Source organism: Oncorhynchus clarkii, chromosome 17 (assembly GCF_045791955.1).
Source record: "Oncorhynchus clarkii lewisi isolate Uvic-CL-2024 chromosome 17, UVic_Ocla_1.0, whole genome shotgun sequence".
In the NCBI taxonomy this organism is placed as follows: domain Eukaryota; kingdom Metazoa; phylum Chordata; class Actinopteri; order Salmoniformes; family Salmonidae; genus Oncorhynchus; species Oncorhynchus clarkii.
The window spans coordinates 38,143,616-38,169,334 of record NC_092163.1 but is presented as its reverse complement, the minus strand read 5'-3'; the positions used below and the strand labels follow the sequence as shown (position 1 = coordinate 38,169,334).

Below are 25,719 nucleotides of genomic sequence, written 5' to 3'. Positions count from 1 at the left end.
TAAATTGCTAAACACAAAGTGAAATTGATTGTGTGGTTGTATAATTCATTTGTTATTGCATACATGGTTGTCCCTGTGAATATTTCTCCCCAAAATTTCAAATGTAATAATATTTATTATCAGCATTAAATATCGGCCATCGGCCTCCTTGACTCCCAAAAATTGGTATCAGCCCTTAAAAACACATTTAGGTTGTTCTCTAGTCAATGGTGACATTGGGATTCTTTGTGTGTATTTAGGGTGGCGCTAAGGCAACCCAGGCAACCTACTTACAGTATAGTTATTTATGGTGTAGCAAATACATTAGCCACATATAGGAAGGAGCCTGCTGTAGGGGTGGGATATAGGACAGCTTGTATCTATTGTTCAACAAAGCTTTACTCCTAAACAGATTTAATAACTTCATGTTCTCTCTGACCAACAATAGGGGGAAAAAAAGCTCACCTCTTTGTTCCAAGTGAAACACACATTTTGACCTATAAATATACATATATTATACTTATACACTACATCACCAAAAGTATGTGGACACCTGGTCGTCGAACATCTCATTCCAAAATCATGGGGATTAATATGGAGTTGGTCCCCCTTTGCTGCTATAACAGCCTCCACTCTTCTGGGAAGACTAGATGTTGTAACATTGCTGCGGGGACTTGCTTCCATTCAGCCACAAGAGCATTAATGAGGTCGGGCACTGATGTTGGGCGATTGGGCATGGCTCGCAGTCGGCATTCCAATTAATCCCATAGGTGTTCGATGGGGTTGAGGTCAGGGCTCTGTGCAGGCCAGTCAAGTTCTTCCACACCGATCTTGACAAACCATTTCTGTATGGACCTCACTTTGTGCACGGGGTATTGTCATGCTGAAACAGGAAAGGAACTTCCCCAAACTGTTGCCACAAAGTTTTAAGCACAGAATCGTCTAGAATGTCATTGTAGGCTGTAGTTAAGATTTCCCTTCACTGGAACTAAGGGGCCTGGCCCAAACTATGAAAAACAAGCTTTACACCACTCCAGCGGAAGCTTGGTATTGTGCATGGTGATCTTAGGTTTGTGTGTGGCTGCTCAGCCATAGAAACCAATTTCATGAAGCTCCCGACGAACAGTTCTTGTGCCGACGTTGCTTCCAGTTTGGAACTCGATAATGAGTGTTACAACCGAGGACAGACGATTTTTACGCGCAACGTGCATCAGCACTCTGCGGTCCCATTCTGTGAGCTTGTGTGGCCTATCATTTTGCGGCTGGGCTGTTGTTGCTCCTACACATTTCCACTTCACAATAACAGCACTTACAGTTGAGCTCTAGAAGGGCAGAAATTTGACGAACTGACTTGTTGGAAAGGTGGCATCCTATGACGGTTGCTGAGCTCTTCATTAAGGCCATTCTGCTGCCAATGTTTGTCTTTGGAGATTGCATTGCATTTTATACACCTGTCGGCAACGGTTGTGGCTGAAATAGCCAAATCCAGTCATTTGAAGGGATGTCCACACACAATATATATACAAAAGTATGTTGTTTTTACCCTCATTGACTGTGCTTTGTACCGACCCATGTAGTGCAATTGCAGTAAGCTATTGTTACACTGCAGTTGTAGTATGAGTTCACACCATATTGAGGACTAGTGCCCAAAAGCCCATTTTAGCATGCAGCCCCATTGAGGACTTTCACTATTTTGAAGTAGTCAACTGGGTGAGACTTTTTATGGGTTACATAAGGATCACATAATTCCATCCAGGTGATCAAGAGGGATTAGCCAATGAATTATACTCGTGAGCAAACATTCAATAACTGTAGATTGCAAGTAAATCATCAACCGTGGCTTTATACCTGTTCAAACAGCAAACTCCAGGTGGCAGTATGCACCCTTTAGTTTGTTTACCAACTTATAGATGTAGTAGAAGAAGATGGCCTCGCTAGTGCTGCCCATGCTCTTACAGACGCTATAATGGGACCAATACAATGCTGCCGCCTCTAACTATCTCCATGGTTCACACTCAGTTTGACGAGTATCTCCCTAGGAACAAAACCTCTAGACTGAACCCTCCCACCTGCACTGATTTGTTCCTGACGCAGCCCAAGTTATCTGATTGGTCTAGTTCCCTGAGATGGGTGGGGACTTGCTTTGGCTAAGCATTCAGGGACGTGTTGGAAAGCATACATTTTGTGCAGTTGCTGATCAGCATATTTTAATGTGTGTTGCATATTGGGATGAAAGTTATCTGACTTGCGCCTACATGTTGACTGTATGAACTTTACAATAACCACAAAATCGAGGGTCATGCAGTATACAAAATATATATATATATATATATTGAATATTAAAATGTACAATCTACTTGCAGTGAAAGGCGCTAAACATTTACATTACATTCCGTCATCTAACAGACTCCAATCTAGAGCGACCCACAGATGCAACCAGGGTCAACGCCCTGCTCAAGAGCACGCAGACAGAACTCCCACAAGGCCAAAAACGGGGGCCCGAACCAGCGACCTATCTGCCACCGGCCCAAGCTCCCAACCGCCAGGCCACCAGACCTTCAAGACCCCCCCCCCAAAGGCTCCCCGAGAGCTGCCCCTCAACCATCCGAGACCCCCCGCCCCCCCTCCACAAAAAATAATAATAATGATAAAATAAAATAATTCCATTCCCCACCCCCATGCCCCCCTCCCCCGTCCCCCAATGTACTGACAACCAACAAAATAAACCAAAGAGAAAAAAAGACAAAGACCAATGAAAACAGAAAACAACAATGCAAAAATCAAAAGACATCAAGGAAAACAAAAATCATAACAGCAAGGCCAACTGAATACATTTGAGTGCATGTATGGCGCTATATACAGATGCGTATATGTGTGTGTGTCCATGTATGTGCATGTGTGTGCGTTTTTGAATGAGAGTGTGTGTATATGCATGTGTACCACCACCTCACGCAGTTTTTGATGATTGCCGTCTCTGCGGTTCTTTCCCGTCAACCGCACCCTGCAGCCATCACCTACATAATGTCCGCGTTTAAGGTCAACTGCATTGCAGTCGGCAACTGCAGACTGACTGATCTACAAATCAACTTGCGTCCTAAACAACTAATCATTATTGTTTGTATATCAGTCAGTCTGTCACCGTTTACGGACAATGCATCAAATCATGTTATGCTCGCAAACGCAGTCAATGAGAGGCACAATTGTCCACCAATCATTAGGGAGTTTTTCCCAACCCATGTGGATGTGACTGAAACGGAGAAGATGCTCTGCCGCCATTTACAAGCTATTTAAATGAAATTTAAGAAACCTTTCTGTGATATTTCGTTTGCGAGTGTGTTTTTATAATGATATTAGAGAATAACTTATTTTGACATTCTAACAAAAAACTTTTCAAAACAATGCCATGTTATGAGACCTTGCTGTTAGACAACCACTAACAGCAAACTTTCTGTTTCTCCCCCGACTGCAACAGCCTGATTATGACTGCTGTCAATGCTTTAAGAACGCACCCAAAGGTTACCAAGAGTTACCGAGTGAGTCGGTCCCACCCGAGTTGTTCCACCCCAGTGTAAGCATGTCACGCCCACACACATGCATGCATGCGCACACACACACTAGTGGGGAGGACTTGACTTAGTCAGTAGGGAAGATAAAGACAATTTAATAAAAACAACAAATACAAAAACAAAAGAATGCCAAGAGGAGTGATTACGTAACAAGCAGAGAGGTCAGTCGTTTGTTTGGTTTTCCTTTTTAGGAAATGTTTTGACAGACCCAATCTGGTTGGAGGAGTGCAGACATCTGTGGAACACTTATTTCCATTTGATGCCCAGCCCGTACATATCGTGTATAGACACGATATCAAGTATGTGTGCACAAAACACCAAATAAAAATGTTACATTAAACAAATGAAATGCATTTAACATTTACATGCGTTATTATCAATCATAACAAAGTATAGTTTTCCACTTTTTACACGACACAAACAATACACTGCATGGATATATCAAAATTGCGTGACATTATTACATAAAACAACTAAAAACCTCCCAGGGCAACATGACCACCCAAGACAAGTTATACATAATCTTCCATGTGTCGTTGTCAACAAAAGTTGACTGAGGACATTCCATGTATTGTACTGTAGATTTGATCGTTGTCAGTTAAACAAACTGTCACACAGAATACATTGATTCTTTACAGATACAAAGTAACAAGTACATTGAATGGAAAGGAACATTGAAGTGTCACACTACGATGGTACAGAGTTTGGGATTCCCCCTTAGAATGAAATAGAATTTGTTCACTTTCAAACACTCACATCTGTAGTTTACAGTAAGTGTCATACTGTCTCTGGACACTAGTGGGAGCCAGCCTGCTAGACAGGCCCTTCTGTTTACTTAATGGTTCTGCATCTTAGAAGATTACTTCTAATATCTATTGAGTTTTGTGACATGGAAGTATTGAACCATTGGTAAATCAATTGAATCCAAGCTCATATGACATCGTAGTTTAAACACAAGCACGTAGCCATGTTTTTCCACAATCTTACATAAGGCTTGGCTAATATCCTGTCGCAACATTTTCCTTTGTGTTTTCATAGTAGCTACAACAAGGTCTTTGAAGACTGTTTTGGGTAAGGGAAGAAGCACGTCCATGCTTGTGTTTGGGTCCACATATTTTTTCCTCCATTATTATCTCTAATTTCTTCTCTCTCATCTTCGCTCCTGTCCTTGTTCTTTCCTCATCCTCCCTCTCTTTTCATTCTTAGCATATAATCATTGCTCGCCCTCTCCCCCCTCCCTTGCTCCTCTCTGTAAAAGGGTGCGGTTTGAGCTAGAGGCTCCATGTGACACTCTCCCTCTCTCTCTTGCTTTCACTCCCTCCCCTTTTCCCCTCTTTCTCGTTCTTTTTACCATTTGTCTGTCTTTATATACAGTTGAAGTCAGAAGTTTACATACACCTTAGCCAAATACATTTAAACTCAGTTATTCACAATTCCTGACATTTAATCCTAGTAAAAATTCCCTGTCTTAGGTCAGTTAGGATCACCACTGTATTTTAAGAATGTGAAATGTCAGAATAATAGTAGAGGGAGTTATTTATTTCAGCTTTTATTTCTTTCATCGCATTCCCAGTGGGTCAGAAGTTTACATACACTCAGTTAGTATTTGGTAGCATTGCCTTTAAATTGTATAAATTTGATCAAACGTTTTGGGTAGCCTTCCACATGCATCCCACAATAATTTGGGTGAATTTTGGCCCATTCCTCCTGACAGAGTTGGTGTAATTCAGTCAGGTTTGTAGGCCTCCTTGCTCGCACACACATTTTCAGTTCTGCCCACAAATGTTCTATATGATTGAGGTCAGGGCTTTGTGGTGGCCACTCCAATACCTTGACTTTGTTGTCCTTAAGCCATTTTGCCACAACTTTGGAAGTATGCTTGGGGTCATTGTCCATTTGGAAGACCCATTTGCGACCAAGCTTGAGATGTTGCTTCAATATATCCACATCATTTTCCTACCTCATGATGCCATCTATTTTGTGAAGTGCACCAGCCCCTCCTGCAGCAAAGCACCCCCAAAACATGATGCTGCCACCCCCATGCTTCATGGTTGGGATGGTATTCTTTGGCCTAGCAAGCCTTACCCTTTTTCTACCAAACATAACGATGGTCATTATGGCCAAACAGTTCCATTTTTCTTTCATCAGACCAGAGAACATTTCTCCAAAAAGTACGATCTCTGTCCCCATGTGCAGTTGCAAACTGTAGTCTGGCTTTTTAATGGCGGTTTTGGAGCAGTGGCTTCTTCCTTGCTGAGCGGCCGTTCAGGTTATGTCGAAATAGGACTCATTTTACTGTGGATATAGATACTTTTGTACCTGTTTCCTCCAGGACCTTCACAAGGTCCTTTGCTGTTGTTCTGGGATTGATTTGCACTTTTCGCACCAAAGTACGTTCATCTTCCGGAGACAAAACATGTCTTCTTCCAGAGCAGTATGATGGCTGCATGGTCCCATGGTGTTTATACTTGCGTACTATTGTTTGTACAGATGAACGTTGTACCTTCAGGCATTTGGAAATTGCTCCCAAGGATGAACCAGACAATTTTTTTTCTGAGGTCTTGGCTGATTTCTTTAGATTTTCCCATGATGTCAAGCAAAAAGGCACTGTTTTAAGGTAGGCCTTGAAATACATCCACAGGTACACCTCTAATTGGCTCAAATGATGTCAATTAGCCTAATCAGAAGCTTCTAAAGCCATGGCATCATTTTCTGGAATTTTCCAAGCTGTTTAAAGGCACAGTCAACTTAGTGTATGTAAACTTCTGACCCACTGGCATTGTGATAAAGTGAATTATAAGTGAAATAATCTCTCTGTAAACAATTGATGGAAAAATGACCTGTGTCATGCACAAAGTAGATGTCCTAACCGACTTGCCAAAACTATAGTTTGTTAATTAACAAGACATTTGTGGAGTAGTTGAAAAACAAGTTTTAATGACTCCAAGCTAAGTGTATGTAAACTTCCGACTTCAACTGTAACTCTCTCTCTCTCTTTGTTCTGTCCTTCTCTCTCTCTCCCCCTCACCCCTTTTCTCTGCCTCTCTGTTTTTGAGGGGCTCTGCTGTTCAGATTCCTAAGCAGTGAGTGTATCAGACGCACCCTACTGCTGCCAGACAGACAGTCCGTGCAGCAAAACCACCTCTGCCCAGCCTGCTTCAGCTCCACCCATCTCTATCACTATTAAATATATGCCGATGACCAGCACTTCACTATGCTTAGGACTTGGTCAGCTCACATTACAACACATACAGTACATTCACTGCTTTGTAATCATTACTAATTTCTACATGTAGGCTGTTGTATCTGTATTATACTACTGCCACATATGCACAAACACATACCGTCACAAGACCCAGCCCAAACCTTCCCTCACACATCTAGGGGATTTGATTATCTGGCCCGTGTTGCCCCGGTGGGAGGAATTTGCACCAGGTGAAAAGTGATTGCATTCGTTTTGGAACCAGGGTGCCTCCCAGGCGTGATCCAGGTGCCCCGCTCTGGCTGGCGGCGAAGTCAGCTCAAAACAAAAGTGCCGTAGGTTAAGCACGTGGAGTAATGCGTAGGATTCTGTTTTCAAATTCAAAAGTGATTGCTCTTGATAAAAATACTTTATCTGCCTTCCCAATGAGAACAAGTTTGAAAATTCCAACATATATTTTATGGAAACGTGATGTTGTATGTTTCTGAACGATGTACCATGCTGCCTTATTGACAACATGGCAGAGCGGCGCAGATTACTGTTCGATTTTAGAAGGCCGCTCCTCCCTCACCGTTTTTTTCCGTCACGCCACGGGCCATAGACCGGTGAACCGCGGTTTATTTTAATCAAAGTCCCTCGGTGGAACTGACTGGTCTTGTTTGTTTTTCCTGGCTAGTCTTGTGAAGGAGGCGGGCACAGTGTCCCCTTTCAACCAATCGGATCCAGGCTTCTCCACTTCCTTTTTTGAAAAGGGGAGGGGCTTGAGCAGTACTGTCCTGTCAGACTTGTCCCATTGGGAGGAGCAGATGTTTTTATCTCTAGTCTGTTGATGTGAGTGTGTGAAAGTGTATGCATGTGTGTTTTGTGGGACGTATATGCTTCATCCATAGGGAATATAAGGTAATTTAGCATCAGGACAGAGTCGGGGACTATCCAGATAAATATAGGATACACTCAAATCTATGGTATGTACCTAAACAAAGCTTTTCTATGTGTGTGTGATTTGTGGTTTCCTCTTTTGGTGCCAGCCCTATAGATTTAGTTTGATGGTTTTGTCATATCGCTGAGGTGGCAGTTGACAGACGCTGTTGTGGTGAGTGACGTCATGTTTTATCTGTTATGAGCAGACATATCCACCAAAGACGTTACTTAAGTCAGTCAGATGAAGCCATGGGGCTTCTGATGTTTACATGTTCTTAACATGTTAACTAGGAAACTTGGCAAAGAGCTCAAAACTGCTGTATGTGACCGAGGGGGAAAATACAGATACTTATATGCATCGCTTGGAGGCAAATTGCTTCGTCATTCAGTTGAACTCAGGCAGACTTGTTCCGTACTGTAAGATGTTACTTGGCAAGGGTCTAGGAAGGGAACTCTGTGATGTCATCAGAGTGCTGCTGGCGGTGTAAATATAGTGATCTGTTGAGATTATATTAGGTTCACAATGAGACAGTTAGACTCAAAACATTCTCCACATCATTTGAGGATAAGAGAGAGCCTACTTTAATACACAAACACACCCACACCCAGTCTTGTACAGCTAACTGTGGGGACACACAATTCAGTCCCATTCAAAATCCTATTTTCCCTAACCCCTATCCTGTACCTTAACCCAAAATCTCCTATCTCCTGACCCTAAACCTAACCCTAACACTAATTCTAACCTCAACCCCCTAGAAATAGCATTTGACCCTGTGGGGACCAACAAAATGTCCCCACAGTGACCAATCAGAAAAACCTTTCCAAGACAAATCTCATATCATAACTGCTAACCGCTAAACACAGCCTACATTGTTGTCACCAAATTAAGTAACATCAAGTCAACATAGCTGCTAGAACTAACATGTTAGTAAACCGACTACAATCACGCAGAACAGTGTACAGTTAGCAAGCAGTTTAGCAGTTACACCGCCGGCCCAGTGGCAATACATTTATAAAACCGAAAGCTTACCTTGACTTGGAAGAGTTCCAGTGTCGGATAGCCATAGGAAGCTAGGTAACGTATCATCCCTCTCTGTTTGAGTAGACTAAAATAGCTAGCTGCAATGGCTAGTTAAGTAATTGAACGTTTAAAAAAAATAGATATATATAGCTACCTCTCTGTCTTTCTCTCTTGCTTTTCCTTCATTTTTGAAGAAATGAATTTGTTAACTATTCAACTATTGTCTTTATTTTTGAGTCAACTACTCACCACATTTTATGCACTGCAGTGCTAGCTAGCTGTAGCCCTTCAGTATGATTAATTCTCTGATCCTTTGATTCAGTGGACATCAGTTCATGCTGCAAGAGCTCTGATAGGTTGGAGCACAACTTCCAGAAGTTGTCATAATTACTGTGTAAGTCTATGGAAGGGGGTGAGAACCATGAGCCTCCCAGGTTTTGTATTGAAGTCAATGTACCCAGAGGAGGATGGAAACTAGCGGTCCTCCGGCTACACCATAGTGCTACCCTACAGAGTGCTGTTGAGGCTACTGTAGACCTTCATTGCAATTACTGGGTTTTAATCAATTATTTGGTGACATGTGAACATATTTAGTATAGTTGTACCTTTTTTATGAAATTCACTGAGGAGGATGGTCCTCCCATTAATTAAGTAGTAGGCAATATCAGTGGGTTTTGTGATGAATGAGCCATCTGATTCAATGAATGCCTTTTTCCCCCAAATTTCATTGAATGGGCTCCAAAGCTTTACTATCATTCTTTGTCATTTATCTTTGTTTCATAGTGTAGTTTCTTCTTCTTTTATCCAATCAGTTGTCCAGCCAGACCTATTTTCCATCTCTTTTGCCTCATCCATCTCAACCATACAAATGTTTAATACCTCATCAATCCACAGGGATTTAACAGTTGTACAGTCATTTTCTTAATGGGTGCATGCTTAATAGTAACTGGAATAAGCAATTTCATAAATGTGTCAAGTACAGCGTCTGGTTGCTTGTCATCACACGCCACGAACCCACAAATATTCTTCACATCAATAACATAGGAATCACTACAAAACGTATTGTATGACCTCTTATACACAATATTAGGCTCAGCCTTTGGAACTGATATGGCTACTATATTGGGATCACTACAGCCGATGGATGTGGATACTGCTTTCAAACACATTGATGCAGCATTAGTAAAGATGTGATTAATACATGTTGATTTCATTCCTGTACTGTTTGTAACTACCCTGGTAGGTTGACTGATAACCTGAACCAGGCTGCAGGCACTAGTTACAGTTTGAAGCTTTCTCTTGAGTTGTCAGCCTGATGAAAGCCAGTCAATATTTAAATCCCCCAGAAAGTATACCTCTCTATTGATATCACATACATTATCAAGCATTTCACACGTTATCCAAATACTGACTGTTAACACTTGGTGGTTTATAGCATCTTCCCACCAGAATGGCCTTTAGGTGAGGCAGATGAACCTGTAGCCATATTACTTCAACAGTAGTTAACATGAGATCCTCTCTAAGGTTTACAGGAATGTGGTCCTGAATATAGACAGCCACACCTTTTGGCATTTCTGTCTTTTCTGTAGATGTTATAACCCATGTATTGCTACCACTGTATCGTCAAAGGTATTATCTAAGTGAGTTTCAGAGATTGTCAGAATATTAATGTAATTTATTACTAGGAAATTATTGATTTCATGAACCTTGTTTCTTAAGCTACATATGTTAATGTGGGCTATTTGTAATACTTTTGGGTTGGTTGATTGTTTTTCTTGCTTTACTGGGAAGCTTAGCAGAGGTAGACATGCTCAGGTCATTTTTAATAGTGGAGGGTGAGCTGCACATGGTGGACTTCCTACTGGGGCACACCACCTCAGTGCTAACAGTATTACTCTGGTTCATGTAGAGATTACTGCATACTAGGGATACATACTAGGGATGCAACGGTACACAGTATGTTGTCGAACCGTTCGGTTCGGTTCAATACACAGTCTGCCAGTCATTTTTCTATAATTTCCAAAAATAGCTTTTTGCGCTGCAGACTATACTCACGTTGTACATTCAGATCCATAGAACCAGAAGCACAGCCTGTGAACAGGCAAGGCAGGCAACTGCTTGGGGCCCCAGGCCGTTAGGGGGCTCCTGAGGAGTGACACACTTTACTCCACAGCAATGTCTCAAAATGTGGCAACCGCAGTGACCGCAACCCCCTCCCCCTTAAACAACCAATGGAAGACTTGCAATGACATCTCAGTAGGAAACCCCCCTAAAGGGGCCCCATGTAGAGAACGGAAACTAAAAACAAATATTCTCTCAGCTTCAACGTGACTATGGCGAGCGCTAGCGAGGCAGAGAGAAGCACATTTGAAGAGGTACCGCCGTCTTTCAAATCCGCTGTGTGGGAACGTTTTGGATGGAGCGTTCAATACGATGACGAGGGTAAGAAGACCGTAAACAAACAAAGTAAGTCTGCAAGCATTGCTTTTCCACTGTCGGCTACTCAAGTGGAAACACTTCTAACCATGTGTCATTTACGTCACCATCACAAAGCCGTATGTCTTGCAGGTGGAGCTGAAACGAGGAGAGTCCACTCGTTAGCGAAAACACAGCAATCCCTCGCTGCTTCCTTCCAACAACAATTAACAACACATTCAGAAAAACATAAAGAAATAACGAAAGCAGTGGGAGTATTCATAGCCAACGATTTGCAGCCCTATTCGGTGGTTACATTAATATTGCCTATACAAGTATGTACCCTGTTTATTTAAAATAGAGCAGACTTTTTAATTGTAATGTTTTTCTCCCCTTGATTTCATACAGTAGAGACAGAAACCAGGCCTAGTCAGTCATGCAGTCATTTTTCTAAATGTTTTATTTGTCTATAGGCAGAATAAAGAGTTAATTGTTTAAAGGGTGATGTGTTCATTTCTTCTTACAAAGACCGTACCGTTAAAGAAGTTTACATGCACCTTAGCCAAATACATTTAAACTCAGTTTTTCACAATTCCTGACATTTAATCCTAGTAATCATTCCCTGGTTTAGGTCAGTTAGGATCACCACATTTATTTTAACAATGTGAAATGTCAGAATAATAGTAGAGATAATGATTAATTTCAGCTTTTATTTCTTTCATCACATTCCCAGTGGGTCAGAAGTTTACATACACTCAATTAGTATTTGGTAGCATTGCCTTCCCCACAATAAATTGGGTGAATTTTGGCCCATTCCTCCAGACAGAGCTGGTGTAACTGAGTCAGGTTTGTAGACCCGCTTGCTCGCACATGCTTTTTCAGTTCTGCCCACAAATTTTCTATGGGATTGAGGTCAGGGCTTTGATGGCCACTCCAATACCTTGACTTTGTTGTCCTTAAACCATTTTGCCACAACTTCGGAAGCATGCTTGTGGTCATTGTCCGTTTAGAAGACCCATTTGCGACCAAGCTTTAACTTCCTGACCGAAGTCTTAAGATGTTTCTTCAATATATCCACATAATTTCCCTACCTCATGATGCCATCTATTTTGAAGTGCACCAGCCCCTCCTGCACCCCCACAACATGATGCTGCCACCCTCATGCAAACAGTTCTACTTTTATTTCATCAGACCAGAGGATATTTCTCAAAAAATTACGATATTTGTCCCCATGTGCAGTTGCAAACCGTAGTCTGGCTTTTTTATGGCAGTTTTGTAGCAGTGGCTTCTTCCTTGCTGAGCGGCCTTTCAGGTTATGTCGATATTGGACTTGTTTTACTGTGGACAGGTACAAAAGTATCTATGTTTTCTCCAGAATCTTCACAAGGTCCTTTGCTGTTGTTCTGGGATTGATTTGCGCTTTTCGCACCAAAGTATGCTCATCTCTAGGAGACAGAACGCGGCTCCTTCCTGAGCGGTATGACGGCTGCGTGGTCCCATGGTGTTTATACTTGCGTACTATTGTTTGTACATATGAACGTGGTACCTTCAGGCATTTAGAAATGTCTCCCTAGGATGAACCAGACTTGTGGAGGTCTACAAAAAAAATTGAGGTCTTGGCTGATTTCTTTTGATTTTCCCATGATGTCAAGCAAAGAGGCACTGAGTTTGAAGGTAGGCCTTGAAATACATCCACAGATACACCTCCAATTGACATCATTTTTCAGAAGCTTCTAAAGCCATGACATAATGTCCTGGTATTGTCCAAGCTGTTTAAAGGCACAGTCAACTTAGTGTATGTAAACTTCTGACCCACTGGAATTGTGATACAGTGAAATAATCTGCCTGTAAACAATTATTGGAACAATTACTTGTCATACACAAAGTAGATGTCCTAACCGACTTGCCAAAACTATAGTTTGTTAACAAGAAATTTGTGGAATGGTTGAGAAACAAGTTTTAATGACTCCAACCTAAGTGTATTTAAACTTCCGACTTCGACTGTAAGTGTTGATATTAGTTGGGTAGGCGTCTTTACTTCAACATGATTGTGTTTTGATTGATTTCTAATACCTTTTGACTTTTTTTCTGGTAGATGTTGTCTAAGACCCATTTTCCATCTGTTTGACCAGAAATCAAAGCCTTTGCTTATTCCTAATTTGTAGGATGGGAAATATGTATAGAATGTGTAAATGTCTTAATTTCGCAAAAATATAGACTCTTAGCTTTCATTGACACCCAATTTGACATGCTCCTTTGAACTTCACATGTTGGTGCTCATGGGTCCTTTTGGATGTAAATGTCCATTAGCATAGCTATAACACCAGCTGAACCAGTACATGACACTACTAGGCAGAATTGTCCCTATTTAAGTCAGTATGACATACTTTGCAGCCTACACTGGTTAGCTTACTCATTTGGTATCACTGTAGCATCTAGCTTTCTGTTGCTATCAGGGTTGGAGTCAATTCCAAAGTAATGAAATACTTTGTCCCCGGGTTAGCCAAATGCTTTGTCATCACTATAGCAGCTAGCCGTGTTGCTATACCCAGCCCTTTTCACATGTCTGTCTGTGGGGTGGGGCCCAGTATAAGTCAACACTTTTCATAGCCCAGCTCAGTAAAGTAAAGATTATCTTTAACCCTATTGTTGAAGAAGCACTCCTATTAAACCCCTAGGAGGAACAACCCTACTCCCTCCTGGTTACACAGACTGACATATGAATATATTATTAACCATGGCAGCATTGGGGTGGCAGGGTAGCCTAGTGGTTAGAGCGTTGGACTAGTAACCGGAAGATTGCAATTTCAAACCCCCGAGCTGACAAGGTACAAATCTGTCGTTCTGTCCCTGAACAGGCAGTTAACCCACTGTTCCTAGGCCGTCATTGAAAATAAGAATTTGTTCTTAACTGACTTGCCTAGTTAAATAAAGGTAAAATCAATAAAATTGGCTCCTGTGCCACGCTGGCTGCCCCTGTATGCACCATTTAAATGGTGCTGTGAGTAATGTTTCTGTGCCACCAATTGATACACACCCTTCTCGGGTGTGGTTATAGGACTCTGACTTTGTGTGTGTGCGTAGATCGTTTCAACTGGTTTCAGGGCAAATGTCCTTTAAAACAGACATTCTATTCCGGCCCAATGTCCCGTTTTGGTAACGGCTGCCAGTAGCTCCCATTGTGTGTGTACCTACAATGTTTATCCTCTTTGCAAATAACATTTTCAATGACAATAATACCTTGGACAATAATACCTTGGACAATAATACCATCTCATTATTTCCTTCCTCATAAAAAAGAAGCCTGACAACTCCCGCCCCGTCCCCCTTTCCCGTTATCATGTCAATCACAGCCCAGTACAACTGTATGAGAAATGGAGAAGAAATCATTATAACACATGAGCACTCTTCATTATGATGCGGGTTATAATGCATTGTCATTTAAAAAAAAAGAAGTTTTATTTAACTAGGCAAGTCAGTTTAGAACAAATTCTTATTTGCAATAACGGATTAGGAACATTGGGTTAACTGCCTTGTTCATGGGCAGAACGAGATGTTTTTTTTTTTTTACCTTGTCAGCTCGGGGATTCGATCTAGCAACCTTTCGATTACTGGTCCAACGTTCTAACCACTAGGCTACCTGCCGCCCCATTGTAAGACTTGTCGTGAATATTTATAATGTCTTATCTCATATTGACCCCGGACAAAATAACATCCAGTTTGAGACGGTTGAAAAGTTTTTGAGAGAACATTATGTATCTGTCATGTTCTGAACATGTATAAGAACCGTTTATTGACTGTAAACAAGGGGCTGTCATGGCTAGCATTTTGGGTTTGGTTAATCCCCCACAGACCTGTTCCCTGTGGAATGCATGAGGAATGTTGAAACGACGTTGGACGCAGGTAGGTAGACAAACACTGAGACTCTGGGCTAGACTCAGGTGAGCTGGAGGAGCGCTAGGTCAGACTCTTGTGAGCCAAAATCAACTACGTTTTTACCTCAGTGATACAGTTTTGGGCTATACTGTCTCGTGAGAAGTAGTAGTGCTTGGTTGGACTTCTAATCAGTAATAGTGTTTTGGAACTGTCTGATAAGGATGATAGTGTTTTTGTTACTCTTTGTTTTTGCTGGAATAGTGTTTGGTTAGCTCTCAGCTAATCAATATTTGTGTTTTGATACTTTCTGATAAGCAGTAGTACAGTAGCTTTGCCACAATTTAGTTATAGAAGCAATGTTTGGCCTAGCTAGTCTATACATTAACTACTAACAGATTGGCAATAATTGTGTTTTGCTATTATTCAATAATAATAATAGCAGAACATAATTCCCGGTTAGACTTATGAAGTAGGCCTACTCCAATAAGTTACACCCAGTCTTGTATCACAATCAGCAGGAAAAGGGACTGATTACAGTCTATAACACTGTTTAGGTTGGCCCCTGAGAGATGCATTTGTGTGGTTGACTGGCTTCTGCTGTACAGTCACTGTTGACATTAAGACTTGTTGTTATGCTGCCTGGTACCCGCCCTCTATTCTCTACCCTGCCAGTGCTTTGTGTAATTCTTAATGGACTGTATGCAGTAGGGCTGACTGTTTATCTATCTGCCTGTATTAAAGGGTATCTGGGTGGTTCTGGGAGCTAGGTGAAATAGTCTAACCTGTCTACGTATGTCTGCATGCGTAGACACCTACTCAGGGATTTCCCTGAGAGAGAGCCTTGTTGTTGTGACTGGTGGTTTTAATGGTGTGCCACTCAAGCAGATACAAATCCATTTAGCATACTTTTGTGTACACTAGTATGGGCTTAATGTCACTAATTTAATGTCACTCACCTGGTGTCCCAAATGTAAATCAGTCCATTATTGGAGAGGAAGAATGCTGTGGACCTTGAGGCCGGATTTGAGAATAGGGGGACATAGGTAGTGATGGGGGGGGAGAACATTGATACAGTTACATATCAGGATATTATTTTTGACAATATTTGGTATAGTTTTGACAATATTGCAATAATATATTTGCGCTAGTTGGCTGTACCTGCACCAAAATTCCAGTGTAGACAGTGCATTCAGAAAGTATTCACAGCCCATGTCCGTTACAGCCTTATTCTAACAATTGATTAAATTGTTTTTTCCCTCATCAATCTACACACAATACCCCATAATGACAAAACAAAATCTAAGGCTGTGTCCTTAGGGTCATTGTCCTGTTGGAAGGTGAACCTTTGCCCCAGTCTGAGGTCCTGAGTGCTCTGGAGCAGGTATTCATCAAGGATCTCTCTGTACTTTGCTTCGTTCATCTTTGCTTCGATCCTGACTAGTCTCCCAGTCCCTGCCGCTGAAAAACATCCCCATAGGATGAGGCTGCCACCACCATGCATCACCGTAGGGATGGTGCCAGGTTTCCTCCAGACGTGACGCTTGGAATTCAGGCCAAAGAGTTCAATCTTGGTTTCATCAGACCAGAATTTTGTTTCTGAAAGTCCTTTAGGTGCCTTTTGGCAAACGCCACTAAGGAGTGGCTTCTGTCTGGCCACTCTACCATAAAGGCCTGATTGGTGGACTGCTGCAGAAATGGTTATCCTTCTGGAAGGTTCTCCCATCACCACAGAGGAACTTTGGAGCTCTGTCAGAGTGACCATTTGGGTTCTTGGTCACCTCCCTGACCTCCCTGACCCTGACTGGGCAGCCAGTTATAGGAAGAGTCTTGGTGGTCCCATTCTTCTTCCATTTAAGAATGATGTAGGCCAATGTGTTCTTGCGGACCTTTAATGCTGCAGAATTTTTTTGGTACCCTTCCCCAGATCTGTGCCTCGACACAATCCTGTCTCGGAGCTCATCGGACAATTCCTTCGACCCCCATGGCTTGGTTTTTGCTCTGACATGCACTGTCAACTGTGGGGCCTTACATAGGCAAGTGTGTGCCTTTCCAAATCATGTCCAATCAATTGAATTTACCACAGGTGGACTCCAATCAAGTTGTAGAAACATGTCAAGGATGATCAATGGAAACAGGATGCACCTGAGCTCAATTTTGAGTCTCATAGCAAAGGGTCTGAATTCTTATGTAAATAAAGTATTTCTGATTTGTATTTTTTTAATTTTATTAATTTGCAAACATTTCTAAAAATCTGTTAACGCTTTGTCATTATGGGTTATTGTGTTTAGATTTGATGTGGGATAAAAAATATATATATATGTACTTTTAGAATAAGGCTGTAATGTACCAAAATGTGGAAAAGTGAAGGGGTCTGAACTTTCCAAAGCACTGTTTATATAGCTTGTTCTCCATCTTCTTTTTAAATAGGGTGCCAGTTTATTTTCAGCACTTTTATTTCCATGACTGATCAAAACTTGTTTTCTCATGGCTCTCTCTTGTTCCTCTGCAGCAGATATATGGTGAGAAATGTTTGGAACATTAATTCGCAATAAGGTCACAGTATCGAATCATAATACATATATAATTGTGAGAATTGCAATACATATTGTATCGGCAGCAAAGTATCGTGATAATATCGTATCGAGAGGTCCCTGACAATTCCCATCCTTAGTCATAGGCTGTATATAGCTGGAGTGTGGAACGGTATGGCTGGAAGAGCTATAGCGAATCCGTGTGTTCAGCTGAAGTAAGTAACCATGCTGAAGAAGGTCAGTCATCTTCAATCTGCTGCCGTGAGGTCACCGACTACGGAATGTGAATGAGATGTCAAAGGCCAACAGTTATCGCACACTGGTCTGACATCAGCTAGGTGGTAAATGTTTCCCATTCCTGAGGTCCTCATATGCCTGGTTAACATTATTCTTGTCTGGCCTAGCTAGCAGTTAGCACACCAAGGGAGAAATCCCATTGGTACACATTAGCCAAATGTGCTACAATTCTGTTCATCATTACCCTTGTGTAGTGAATGCAGACTAACTGATCCAACTGATTTTTCACTTGACTTGACAAACATGTCTCTGAGTTGATGTCTGGTGTGTACTTTTTGACACTGAATTAAGAGCTAAGGCAGACCGTGGTAAGTTTGGCATGGCTATTAGCTTGTATGCTGTTGCCAGTGATGTACTAGGCCATACGCACTACCCTCTGTAGCGCCTTACGGACGATCAGATACCAAGGAGTTGCCATACCAGGCGGTGATGCAACTGGTCAGAATGCTCTCGATAATACAGCTGTAGAACTTTTTGAGGACCCATGCCAAATCTTTTCAGTCTCCTGAGGGGGAGAAGGTGTTATCGTGCCCTCTTCACAACTGTCTTGGTGTGTTTGGATCATGATAGTTCGTTGGTGATGTGGACACCAAGGAAATGAGAACTCTCGACCTGTTCGACTTCAGCTCCATCAATGTTAATGGGGGCCTGTTCGGCCTTCATTTTCCTATATTCCATGATCAGCTCCTTTGTCTTGCTCACATTGAGGGAGAGGTTGTTGTCCTGGCACCACACTCACTATAGGCTGTCTCATCGTTGTCAGTGATCTGTTGTGTCGTCAGAAAACTACATGATGGTGTTGGAGTCGTGCTTGGCCACGCAGTGGTGGGTGAACAGGGAGTACAGGAGGGGGCTGAGCTGTAGTCAATGAACAGCATTCTCACATAGTTGTTTCTTTTGTCCAGGTGGGAAAGGACAGTGTGGAGTGCGATTGAGATTGCGTCATCTGTGGATCTGTTGGGGCGGTATGCGAATTGGAGTGGGGCTAGGGTTTCCGGCATGATGGTGTTTATTTGAGCCATGACCAACCTTTCAAAGCACTTAATTGTTACCGACGTGAGTGCTACGGGGCGGTAATCATTTAGGCAGATTACCTTCGCTTTCTTGGGCACAGGGACTATGGTGGTCTGCTTGAAACATGTAGGTATTACAGACTCAGACAGGGAGAGGTTGAAAATGTCAGTGAAGATACTTGCCAGCTGGTCTGCGCATGCTTTGAGTACACGTCCTGGTAATACGTCTGGGCCGGAGGGCGTGATCACACAGTCGCCCGGAACTGCTGGTGCTCTCATACCTGCTTCCGTGTTGCATGCCTCGAAGCGAGCATAAATGGCCACGTCTCGGTGAAACATAAGATATTACAGTTTTTAATGTCCCGTTGGTAGGAAAGTCTTAATCGTAGATCGGACAGTTTTTTTTATTCCAATGATTGCACGTTGGCCAATAATACGGAAGGTAGTGGTGGTTTGCCTACTTGTCAGCGAATTCTTGCAAGGCACTCCGTCCTGTCCCTTTTTTTCCGTCTTTTCTTCACGCGGATGACGGGGATTTGGGCCTTGTCTCGACAAAGCAGTATATATAATTAGGTTAGGTGTAGACAAACAGTGAAATGCTTACGGGTCTTTTTCCAATGATGCAGAGTTTAAGATACATTTGTTTATATAATATAGACACAATAAATACACAGTGAATAAGGAGTTACAATTAGAGTAAAAAAAATGCCAATATACATGTTAAAACAGTTAAATGCGGACATGAGCATTTGTTCATATAATCTAGCTTTCTACTAAGTCCTAACAGTGATGTGCCAGTGTTAAATCTCTGTATATCTATAGTGTACTGATGTTAGCCTCTGTGTTCAGGTGTGTTATACTCTGAGTATACTTAACATTAACATTAAGAACACCATGACATAGACTGACCAGGTGAATCCAGGTGAAAGCTATGATCCCTTATTGATGTCACTTGTTAAATCCACTTCAATGAGTGTAGATGAAGGGGAGGAGACAGGTTAAAGAATAATTTTAAGCCTTAAAACAATTGAGGCATGGATTGTGTATGTGTGCCATTCAGAGGGTGAATGGGCAAGATAAGAACTGCTGTTCTGTGTGTATCGAGAATGGTTACCACCACTCAAAGGACATCCAACCAACTTGACACAACTGTGGGAAGCATTAGAGTCAACATAGGCCAGCATCCCCGTGGAATACTTTCGACACCTTGTCGAGTTCATGCCCCCGACGAATTGAGGCTGTTAACAAGGCAACACTTCATCGTAACTCCTCCTCCACATTTACTGGATTGGTTGAACAGTGCAGAAGAGAACCTCCTCCTACAGTCTTCTCGTCAAGACCAGTATGTAGGGGATCTAGTTTCAGGCATTTGTTTTACGCCTGCTACGTTAGGTTAGGGTTATGTTAGGTTGGGCAGGGTAGGGTAGTTAGTCAGTGGGGTTTGTTGGAGTAGGTTTTGTTGCATTAGAAATGAGAAGTGCAGTTTGTTTACACACCCAAAGCCACTTCCTTTGTCATGTGCTGTCGGTTGGAAGACAGAGGAGAAAGCTCGCAGTGAGATGCCCGTGTTCCTTTGCTGCCATGATCACGAGTAGATGTGCAACCAAATGCCTTTTGAATCAACGTCTTTGTCTCAGTTTTGTTTATAAACCATAATTCAATTTGAAATAAACATGAGTCATACTTGAGTAGCTTGGATCAAACCAGAGTCATTCAAGTAGGGTGCTCTGGTATAGTTTTGCCAACATAGAGATACAGATAACAAACTAATTGTATCTCTTTGGTTGCCAAAAGATGAGCCAGTCAGAATTCCAGGTGCCACGCCCAAGCCTCCACCCTCTCTTTGTCTGTCCTTTCATTCGCCGTCAGTCTGGTGTGTTGCCTAGTGCAAAAATATTTATCCAAAGAGGGCAGTGTGACTTTCCGCCCCTGGGTGTCTGTGATCTCACTTTCCCCTCCCTACTTCCTCCCAACCCATCTGAGTGGGGACTTGTTCCAATACTTTACAGATGCATCCTTCCTTTCCTTCCTTCCTTTGAGGTTCATTACTGAGTATTACTTACTGGTGAAAACAGCAGGCCACAACCATTATTTCACATATCTAATCACGTACAGTACAAATCAGCTCGCTAAGGCCCTTAGCTGGGTTTTGACAAGGCCTTTGTGTCAACACCACTCTCCTTCCACAAGATGCACTCTTAGAACAAAGAGTTCCAAAAGGGTTCTGCCTCTGTCCCCATAGGAAAAGCCTTTTTGGTTCCGGGTAGAACTATTTTGGGTTCCATGTAGAACCCTCTGTTGAAAGGGTTCTATATGGAACTCAAAAGGGTTCTAACTGGAACCAAAAAGGGTTCTTCAAAGTGTTCTCCTATGGGGACAGCCGCAGACCCCTTTTAGATTCTAGATAGCACCTTTTTTTCTAAGAGTGCATAGATTAAGTAATGTTGTCAGAGTGAACATCAAATCGAATCAAATTTGATTGGTCACATACACATAGTTAGCAGATGTTAATGCGAGTGTAGCGAAATGCTTGTAATGAGTAATCATCTCCAAGTAATGTTGTATGGCAAAATAAAGTTAATCTGAATAGTATAAGTAGTATACAGTTAGTATAGCGCAGGATTTTACGTGTAAGAATTTAGTATACAGTTTGACTAGTGAGATTTCAACCTCTGCCACTCTTTCTCTCGCTCTCTCCACCTGTCTCTCACTGTCTTTATCTCTCCTATCATCCCTGTGTAACAGTATAATTGTTTTAATCTGGCTTGACTGCTTGGTCCAATCGAAACTTCTTAAAGATACTTAGCAGGGTATAAGACACTCACACACATCCTTGGGACTCATACCATAAGAAATACATTATGCTGTGCTGTAACCCTGGGACATTTTGAGACCCTGGAAATCTCATAACACATACTCCTCGCCTCCTTCTCAAAACCCATTGGATAAGAAAGCCAGAGGTCAAATCAAAGGTCCCGTCCCTCTCACCTTCTCCTCTAATGGGTTTTGAGAAGGAAGAAAGTAGAGCGGACATGAGGAGAATGCAATTGAGATTCTCCAATAGGCAGTATGGGTGGAGAAACTCAAACTCCATCTGGTTTCTGCATTCCTCAAACCAGCAATGTTAGTACATCCCACATACACCAAACAGTAGGGATATGGGATGTGCTTGGTTACGTAATATCAGGAGAAAAGCTGTATAGAGGTCCTTGGACAAACTGTTTTGATTTTATTATATAATGCTATCAGTCCACTGACACGTGGGGTGTCAGTCTTGTCATATCATTTCCCCTTCTCTCTGGAGATCAGCTCCTTCTCATGTCTCAGTTGTAGAGTGTATAACAGGGGATGTAGAACCTCTGGGATACACAACTAAGGTTGGTAATTGACGGGTCCTCTTTGATGTGTGAACGTGAGCTAGGGCACGAGAGAAAGATTCCCGATTTCCTGTAATATTGGTTCTGACCAAGTCTAGATACACTTTCAAGGAAATGTATCGTCGACTCCTGTGGTCTTGAATATATAACTGAAAATTGATATCATTAAGAACTACAACTTGGGCATTATAATAACACAAGGTTAAAATCCATTACAATTCAATCACTTTTTGACAGCAGCCCTTTTGATTTGAATAAAACCCTCCATACATATTTGCCCGTTTTAGAAGGGTTCAGAAAGTGACCTTTTGGACCTGAATACCAAAACATTCAAGAGATAAAGGTGTTCAGAGTTGACAGCACCACATCAAAGTTGCATACCATACCATGAGACATACAGTGCCTTGTGAAAGTATTCGGCCCCCTTGAACTTTGCAACCTTTTGCCACATTTCAGGCTTCAAACATAAAGATATAAAACTGTATTTTTTTGTGAAGAATCAACAACAAGTGGGACACAATCATGAAGTGGAACGACATTTATTGGATGTTTCAAACTTTTTTAACAAATCAAAAACTGAAAAATTGGGCGTGCAAAATTATTCAGCCCCCTTAAGTTAATACTTTGTAGCGCCACCTTTTGCTGCGATTACAGCTGTAAGTCGCTTGGGGTATGTCTCTATCAGTTTTGCACATCGAGAGACTGACATTTTTTCCCATTCCTCCTTGCAAAACAGCTCGAGCTCAGTGAGGTTGGATGGAGAGCATTTGTGAACAGCAGTTTTCAGGTCTTTCCACAGATTCTCGATTGGATTCAGGTCTGGACTTTGACTTGGCCATTCTAACACCTGGATATGTTTATTTTTGAACTATTCCGTTGTAGATTTTTCTTTATGTTTTGGATCATTGTCTTGTTGGAAGACAAATCTCCGTCCCAGTCTCAGGTCTTTAGCAGACTCCATCAGGTTTTCTTCTTGCCACTCTTCCATAAAGGCCAGATTTGTGCAATATACGACTGATTGTTGTCCTATGGACAGAGTCTCCCACCTCAGCTGTAGGTCTCCGCAGTTCATCCAGAGTGATCATGGGCCTCTTGGCTGCATCTCTGATCAGTCTTCTCCTTGTATGAGCTGAAAGTTTAGAGGGACGGCCAGGTCTTGGTAGATTTGCAGTGGTCTGATACTCCTTCCATTTCAATATTATCGCTTGCACAGTGCTCCTTGGGATGTTTAAAGCTTGGGAAATCTTTTTGTATCCAAATCCGGCTTTAAACTTCTTCACAACAGTATCTCGGACCTGCCTGGTGTGTTCCTTGTTCTTCATGATGCTCTCTGCGCTTTTAACGGACCTCTGAGACTATCACAGTGCAGGTGCATTTATACGGAGACTTGATTACACACAGGTGGATTGTACTTATCATCATTAGTCATTTAGGTCAACATTGGATCATTCAGAGATCCTCACTGAACTTCTGGAGAGAGTTTGCTGCACTGAAAGTAAAGGGGCTGAATAATTTTGCACGCCCAATTTTTCAGTTTTTGATTTGTTAAAAAAGTTTGAAATATCCAACAAATGTCGTTCCACTTCATGATTGTGTCCCACTTGTTGTTGATTCTTCACAAAAAAATACAGTTTTATATCTTTATGTTTGAAGCCTGAAATGTGGCAAAAGGTCGCAAAGTTCAAGGGGGCCGAATACTTTCGCAAGGCACTGTACATGTCTTCATCACTGGAAAAGTAAAAAGCTTACAAACACTATTGTTAAACTATTTTATCCTTTCTTGTAATACATTTTTTATTTTCTATTGTCATTTTTTTTCTCCCTTAAATGTAATTTATCAACAAAACAATGCATAAACTCTGATTATTTTCATATTTGCATATGTTATAGGAAACACAATATGCTCTTGAATATAGCATGGGTGTCATGTTTTGGCTGATAAATGTACTAAAATGGGAATACAATTGAAATGTAGACATTCAAATGGTACCACAAACATGGTTAGAGGTCCACACATCAGAGAATGTTGACTTGAATGGGAATATCTGTTTTAAATTATACGGTCAATCCTCCATAGGAAACCTATTGAAATCATAGATAATAGAATAAACATGAACATTTAAGTTCACATTCGACGGTGGGTGGACGAGCGAGGTTTAGACATAACTCTGACACTTTGTGGCTGTGGTAACTAGACACAACATGCTCTTGAATACAGGGTGGTTGTCATTTTAATCATAGAAATACAATTCATAGAATGGACCTATCCCTTCACACCAATGGTAGACCATTGAAATGTAAATTTAATTTAAATGTTGACTTTTAAATACTACCACAAAGATGGCCGCCATTTCAAATTTAGTTTAAAGCACCAATATTTAACTTTTTGGGCAACCTGACCAAATTCACATAGAAATGTGAGTTATAGATCTGTCATTCTCATAGAAAGCAAGTCTAAGATGCGGTAGATCTGTTCTATGTGCACTATTTCCATGCTTCCGTGCTTAAGTTAAACAATTTTGTATTTTACTTTCGGTTTTGAAAATACAATATTTTGGGCTATGGAAAAAATATTTTACAGTGGTTTAGATGGTACAATGACTCTACACAATGATTGCTTGTTTTGTCACATAAACTGAAATTAGACACACTATTAGAATTATAGCAAACATATTGCCTATTGCACCTTTTAAATGCCAGTGTTGACCAGCTAAATTGCTGTGGTCTGAAGGGATAGGTCCTTTCTATTAATGATATTTCTATGATTGAAATTACGCCTACCTTATGAGGAAATTGTACAGACATTTGAGCAGCATGGAATGTTTTGTTTTGCTGTGGTTCATTTCAAGTTAAGATTATGCTTAATTGCGTCAGTGATTCTGACAAGGATTAAGTCTGTGTCTCCTACTATAAGTGATACTCCTCCGTTGATTTTATGTTTTTTAACTCTCTCCCTCTTTCTCTCTCTCTCTCCCCAGTCGCAGCCCAGACAATATTCATCCACTTCAGTGGCCCAGGTTGCCGTGAATCCAGCACAATTTGAGGTACCATTACTACACACTCCTTACTACACACTCCTTAACCTATCTTCTCTCATTCTCTCTCACCATGCCCCTCTCTCTTTCTCCCCCTCTCTCACACACACACACACCTCTTCTTCCTCTGCCCAGCCTTCACCTTCTTTTCTTTGGGATAGGTCCCAGTTTCTGATCTGGCTTCCAGTGTATTTGACCCCTTCTTTGGGCGATGCTTGGTATTGTTAATATCTTTCCTGTTGCGACAGAGTAGCGGCTGCTCAGTTTGTCCCAGTCTGTGTTATTACCATAACACCATAAAGGACAGGGGAAACAAAAAGCAAGATCACATAGAAAAACAACACTCCCCTCTTCCTCCCATTCAGGCAAAGAGTTGGTCACACCCAAATGTTCAGGGAGTGGAACAATGGCTTTAGAATTAGATATAGGCTTATGTTATTCAGCTCATTTTGATTTTGCAATTGCTTCCAACTAGAATGTTTTAAA

The 25,719-nt window shown here is 41.6% G+C and overlaps 1 protein-coding gene across 50 annotated transcripts in view; it reads left to right on the top strand.

Moving 5' to 3' along the window:
* LOC139370769 (calpastatin-like) overlaps window positions 1–25,719 on the top strand; it is a 68,095-nt gene that overhangs the window by 27,943 nt on the left and 14,433 nt on the right. For 21 of the 50 annotated variants that reach the window (XM_071110487.1, XM_071110471.1, XM_071110481.1 and 18 more), the window contains exons 2-3: window positions 3,452–3,547; window positions 25,177–25,242. In XM_071110487.1, coding sequence (XP_070966588.1) covers window positions 3,452–3,547; window positions 25,177–25,242 — 162 coding nt within the window. Of the gene's footprint in view, window positions 1–3,451; window positions 3,548–7,522; window positions 7,713–11,007; window positions 11,156–25,176; window positions 25,243–25,719 lie in introns of those variants that run through there. The other 29 variants (XM_071110469.1, XM_071110470.1, XM_071110521.1 and 26 more) reach the window with 5 other exon arrangements.